This window comes from Alligator sinensis, unplaced genomic scaffold, assembly GCF_000455745.1.
Source record: "Alligator sinensis unplaced genomic scaffold, ASM45574v1 scaffold499_1, whole genome shotgun sequence".
In the NCBI taxonomy this organism is placed as follows: domain Eukaryota; kingdom Metazoa; phylum Chordata; order Crocodylia; family Alligatoridae; genus Alligator; species Alligator sinensis.
Genome location: NW_005841864.1, coordinates 3,341,417 through 3,348,040, shown reverse-complemented (window position 1 = coordinate 3,348,040; position 6,624 = coordinate 3,341,417). Strand labels below are relative to the sequence as shown.

The 6,624-nt window shown below is 42.1% G+C and overlaps 1 protein-coding gene across 12 annotated transcripts in view; it reads left to right on the top strand.

Annotated features, from left to right (window-relative positions):
* COL19A1 (collagen type XIX alpha 1 chain) overlaps positions 1-6,624 on the top strand; it is a 402,210-nt gene that overhangs the window by 950 nt on the left and 394,636 nt on the right. For all 12 annotated transcript variants that reach the window (XM_025191070.1, XM_025191112.1, XM_025191107.1 and 9 more), the window contains exon 2: positions 1,048-1,177. In XM_025191070.1, the coding sequence (XP_025046855.1) occupies positions 1,084-1,177 (94 nt within the window). In that variant the 5' untranslated portion in view covers positions 1,048-1,083. The remainder of the gene's footprint in view (positions 1-1,047; positions 1,178-6,624) is intronic.

Below are 6,624 nucleotides of genomic sequence, written 5' to 3'. Positions count from 1 at the left end.
GAGCCGCGGGTCCAGCGGTTCGGGGCTGCCCTCCTCCCGCTCTCCCGGGCGCGCAGCGCAGCCGAGGGCAGCCGGCACGGGATGGCCGAGCCGCCCCGGCAAACGCCCTCCGCCTTGCCCCGGGCTCTCCAGCCTCCTCGAAAGGCAGGTGCAGGGACTCGCGCCCTCCTGGCCCTCACTCCCCTCAGTCACAGACATCGCTGCACCTACCTCTCCCGTGCGATACTTTCCACTTCTTCAAAGCAAACTTTGTTTCAAATTTGTAGAGCCAGATGCATTCCCCCCCTTCCCCTCTGTAATGCATCAGGGAAAGAAGGACGCAGAGGTCAGGTCTCAAGCCGAGCTACCAGGTGCAGGCTTGTTTCTTCCTTCCCGCCCCACCTTGCAGGACTGCATCATGGAGGGAAAATGTTCCTAATGTTTTATTGCTGCCCTTCAGTAAATCCATACCTTCCTCTTGGTTGTCGCTGGCTCAGAGGAAACCTAGCGTGGTGGTTAGAGGGCAAAGCTATTGTGCTGGGCAAGTATAATTATCCTTTCAGGAGATAATGCAGACCAAGGTGCTCCAGAGACTTGCATCTATTACAAAGACGCAACGTGTCATATTTCACTTCATTTTGAGTTTAATCAAAGGAACGAGCAGTTTCCCTCATTTCTCAGCAGCCATTCAGTCTGAAGTGTTGCAGCACCAACCAGTTCAACAAAAGTATTTAAGAGCAGAAGTGTGTGGGGGGGAGAGTAGTCATTGCTAATAAAATGCTAGTTCAGTGGCTTTGGAACTAATGTTCATGAGTTACCATGTCTGAAAATATATTACTCACAAAGCAAAATGAATACCATAGGAATATATTTATCCCCCAATCCTAAGTTTAAATGAGCCTGTGACCTTTTTTCAGGGCCTCTTTAACACAAAAAAATAGGCATTGTATACAGCCAGCGACTTTCTCCTTTCTTTACAATTAAGATATTCTTGTGGTTTCTTGGTGGGGGACCAGAGAAGGGAGAATAAGAAGAAATTGTTTCCAAAGCACTCGCTTTCTGTTTCAGATTTGTGGCTGTTTGTTCACATGTGTCCACGGGGAGATGAAGCACATTGGATTCGGCAGAATTTGGCTTTGGATGGCAATCTTCCTCCTCCTTCCTTTTTCCGCTTCTGTGGCAGTCACTGACAAAACAGGTACTTAGCTTTTGTCAAATGGACAAAAAAGCCTTACCATAAATCTCAATATTGACAGAGGTCAGCAAATAATAATAATAGATAATAATTTTACATAGAAAATAAATCAAGTAAGGGTCACTTAAGCTCTATGATCTATGTCTCTGTTTGAAGAAGTCCATGTCTGAGGTATTTAAAGGTAGTATTTCTATTCTGCATACAGGAAAATATGTCTGGGAGAAGTTTTAGGCTTTTGCAGGTTTGCTGTGTGCCCCCTTGCTACTTTCTCAATTTCTTACATTTAAAAGCAGAGGCCAACCCTGAGCTTAAATGATTTAGCATAGTATGAATACAGTTGTATCACACTGATTCTAGGCCTTAAGCCTGGAAAAACAATGATTTTTACTAGCATTATTAAGAGCTCAAAAGCATGGCATGTACTTCATGGATGTAGACAAAGACAGATAGTTGTCCCTGAATGAAGGCAGAGGGAGAAAAGGGTTATAATATTCTAGCAAATTGGTTGAGTTAAAGTTTGGTATGTCTTTTATGAATTCCCTCTACCTCTCCTTTCTGGGCTCCCTTCTGTGCTGTCACTTATATAGCTCTTTCCTTTAAAGCAGTGTCCTTTTTTTCTGCCGCTTGCTCCATTTTATCTTTGGTATCCTGTATTTTGACTCTTCTTCCTGGAATTTACTGTCTCCCAAAAATAAATCAATTGTGCGCTTGTAAAAGGGACCATGTGGTGTGATATTGGACCAAATACTGACTTCTTAAGTTCCTGAGACTGGCTAGAGTTTAAACATACGTTTTAACCTTCTGCAACTTGCCTAACATTGACAGCAGCTATAAAGTTCTCTACTTACTAAAAAATAAATAGAAACTATTATATTTTTTCAGAGAAATATAAAAAGTCTGTTTGAAAAAAAACTGGAGCTCTGGGTGCTCAGTACTTCTGAAAATTCAATCCACTGTATTTAGTGTTTCCAACTGCTAGTGGAATACAAATCATAATTATAATTTTGACATAGGGTAAGAGTACACCATGGTGGAGAATCTGAGGTTGAATCTCAAACTCTTTCAAAGCTAAAGGCTTTGAAAATATCCTATTCTGCACCTCTGGTAGAGGGTGAACCTCATTTAATAACCCGGCAATAATTTTCTCCTACTGTTTGGAGCTGTGTAATTGCTTGCCACATCTACTTTCTTCAGTGCAGAGCTGAAGAAAGGAAACTTTAAAATCATGGAAATGTGTGATTGTAGAAGACTCCCAAATAATCAACAATATGTGTAACTTAAATATATTTTAAAATGAAAGAAGGAAGAGTGCAGTTCTCTCCTAGGTAATAAAGCAGGGGTGCGCAAAATGCGGCCCAGGGGCCAGATGTGACCTGCTAGGCCGTTCTCTTCGGCCCGCGGGGCCCCTAAAAAATTTAGAAAATTAATATTTATCTGCCTCTGGCTGCCTATCATGCAGCCCTCCATGGCTTGCCAAAACTCAGTAAGCGGCCCTCTGCCCAAAATAATTGCCCGCCCCTGTAATAAAGTATTCCAGGTAAAGTGTAAGCTAGTCATAGAAGACTAGAGTATTTAGGTTGCGAGGAAGAATGGAGGCATTTGAAAGAAGAAAGATCTAAGTTCTTTAAGCTTTCTCTTCTTTCAATATCTTTGTCTCCCTTATTTCTCCCTCAAGGTCATGTCCTCTTGTATGGTCTTCCTGCTCCTACTTCTGCTCTTCTACTCACTTCATGGGAACTCTACTGGCAGTTTCTTCTGATTGTCCTGTCTCACTTTCGGCACAGACAGAAATGCAGCTCCCCACTGTAACTCAGAAGGCTTTGCAGGAAGTATTCTGAGATGCAACGATCCTCTGGACCAAACAGAAGTTTGCTGTTGGTTCCAGGGGTGAAGGGAATCTAGCTGCTGGCTTGAAGCCTGCAGCTGGTTTCCCCATAATGGTCCCCTCCTCCCTGCCAGCCCATGCTGTTTTCAGAGGAGTAAAATTTCTGTAGCAGAGGGAGTTTGTTCTAGGGGTTCCCCAGCCACTGCTGGAGGGTGAGATGGGTGGATTGGAGTTTGCCGACTTTGGGGAAACTCCAATCTACCCGCCCCACCCTCCAGAGCATGCTGAAAACAACCCAGACCGAACTCCGTTCTGACAGCAGCAACAGATTGGGAGGCAGCACAGACAGAAGTTACTGAAGACACGATGTTTTGAAATGTTTTCCTCTGAACCCTCATGCAGGATTGTTTTTGTGGGATCAGGCCCTTTTAAAGTGCTTTGCCACCATGCACTTTTGTTTGGTTAGTGCTGTAGAGCTCTTCTAGGGTCCAGATTGGGTGAAAACTGTCACTTCTGTCTGAACCATTTGCTTCCAATTACCTTAGTTACTACTCAATCAGTGCTATCCCAACAGTGTTTACATCAGTCGATTCCCAGACTGTGTTGCTATAGTACTGTGACAGTCCCCCTACTACATTTGTTTGGGAAATCTAAAATTAAGGAGAATTCAAAATAAAGTGTGGAATTATTAAGAGGCTTTTTCTTGAAATGAAAGAGTTCTCTTATGCAAAAATGTAAAATTACATGTGTGGATTTTTATGGGGAAGAGGAGGCTTGTTTTTGAGTTGGCATTCTGAATGTGCCTTGGGAGTTACTTCATGTAATTAATATTACATTGAGTAAAGAAATGTCAGTACTGGAAAAACAGATGTTGAAGAATATGACAGACTACATGAACCTGCTTGCAGCAGTCTTCCTTAAGCACTGTTGTGTGTGTTACTATCTATTTGATTCAAAGTAGGGGCTCCTTCCAATTTTTGCTTGGGCAGGACTGCTGGTGTACTAACCATTTACTGGAGGGAAGTGATTACTTCTAAAAATAAAATATAGCAAATCTAAGGGAGAGTATAGGGTTTCGGCTCTGGAGCTCATGGAGTTCTCCACAGCTGTATGTTAAACCTAACTATATTAAGGATAACTTGTTTCTCTTAACTGTTTTATTTTCTTACATTGTAAAATTAACCAGACTTCGATTGGTAGGAGTTTTTGTTCTCACAGTATGGATGTGGCCCTTCTTTATAATGGTCCAGAAATATAATCATTTTTACATTGTGTTCAAATGTTAATATATTTTTTAGCCTTGTTCAAGTTAATACCTTTCTCTTAACATGGGACTGCTAAACTTTGTTGGCTGATCTGTGAGAAACGTGCCTAAGGATGAAGTTACACTTAGAACATACTAAGGACACTTAAAACATGAGCATCCATACGTTAGAATTCGTGAACTCATTCTAACAAGCTGTCTGTGAATCCCCAAATTATGCCATTTCAGGCAAGAGTTAACTCTCTACCATGCTACCCTAGTTTGTGTTAAGGTAACTTCAGTCTGCTCCATGGAGATAAAAAAAAGCAATTTGTAGTCCTTTAGCATCCCAGAATGCACTGGTCCCAGTTCCCCCTCTTCTCCAAGCAGGGATAGATCGAGCTCAGGTACCCTGACTCATAGTCACACCCTTGCTCCTTATCCCTCTTGTGGCAGGTCTGAGCTGTGCAGGCAAGAAATGGTATTAACCCTTAACATGTGACAGCTCACAGCATGTTATAGCTTTAACACTGTTTAACATTCTATAGATTTAGTTGGTCTAAGTGTAATGTGTAACTTCACCCTTATATCAATTCTGAAGTTGCCTATATCAGTGGCAAGACATTTCTTGATTTCATTTGCCTTTGAAATTGAATGTTTTATGAAAAATGTTATTTTTAAGTCACAAATTTAGATGGACATTTTAACCCAAATAAAACTGGCAGCTTTGGATACACTGTCCCAGTAGTGTAACTAGGGAAGAGGAGGGTGACTGGGGCAGCAGTGCCAGGCTCTGACTTGGGAGGGGGGCACGCAAAAATAATACCTGCTACTGCTGCCATTGCCCTGGGCACCACTGCTGCACAAGGCATGGAAGTGCCCTGTTATGCCGCTGCACTGTCCAGTGAATTTTTTTAAAAGCCTGACATGGAAAACATCTTATTTTCTTATTTTGAGTTGCAATATATTGACCTTGGAGAAAGATATGTTATTTCTGTTATGGAATCCATATCAGTAATTGATTTATACTTTAAGAGCTATGAGCATATAAATTTTCAGACTTGAATGTTCAAGAGAGGGCTGGGGCCTAAACACTGTTCCTTAAAAGTAATTAGGCAGCTCCCTCCACCTGAATTTCCTTAGTCATGAATACTCTCCCAGAGTTAGTTACATGAACCAGGTTGTCTTTTCTTGTGAAAAACTGGAGGGAGAAAGGATTGGTATTGTTACACCCAAGTCACTTCTGTGGGAATTGGGAGGTCTGTTTCCATATCCCCACTCTGCTAGACTTGAACTTGGGTCAATGACTTTCTACTTGAGCATCTATAATACAGGTTGTTGTGTATCCTGATGTGTGGTATAGGGGCTTGTGCTTTTTTATTCTCTCTTGCTGATGCTGTTCTACTTTACATAAATAATTAGATCATTGTTGGGACACGAGATTAAACCTGATTCTCCCATATCTCAAATTAATGCTCTAACCACCATTTTTTCCTTTCTCTCTTTTTCTCTTTGGTTCAAGTAACATATAACATATATATACATATATTTTAAATTCAGCATGGGGTGGGTTCAACTGGAGAGACTGAGAGATTCACTCCAGAATATCTAGTAGCCTGCTGAATAGAGCATACTTCAAGTACATATGAGAACTGGGTTTCAATTTCCACTCCAAATTGGGTAGAATGGAGATTGAAAACAGACCTCTTACCTTTAGGTGACTACATTAACCACAGACCTAGTGGGTATAGTGGCTGACATCCCCAGCTGTGCTTCCACTTCAAAAAGTTATGTCTCCCCTTTCCATTTTTGGGAGGACCCGTCCATTAAGAGTGCAATAAGTAGAATGGGAAATGCCTAGTTTGATTATCCCACTAGGGCTTGAGCAAAAGCCAGGTCTCCGTAGAGCTTGGTGACATTATGACTTGGGTGGTTTTGTGCATGCCCACTATCAGAAAATTACATGTTAAGTGAATTTAGATGTCTGACATTAGATGGCAACTGAGCAGGAGATTTGGGTATCTCAGGATGCCTACACATGGTACTTCAGTTTCTGAAGAAGCAGTTAGACATCTGAAACCCTTTGTGAAGTCAACCTTAACTTTGTGTTTGTATAAAAGCCTCACATTATTTGTGGTTTAGTGTCATATAATATTAAGGCTCTACATCAGGGGTGGGCAAAATATGGCCTGTGGGCCGGATTTGGCCTGCGAGGCTATTCTATCTGGCCCATGGGGCCCCTAAAAAACTTAGAAAATTAATATTCATCTGCCCCTGGTTCCTGTCAAAAAATGACAGGATCCCAGGGCAGTAGGACCCAGGGGAAGTCTGGATGGCTCCCACAACAGCAGGGCCTGCCCAGCCCCAGGCGCGACACCCCCC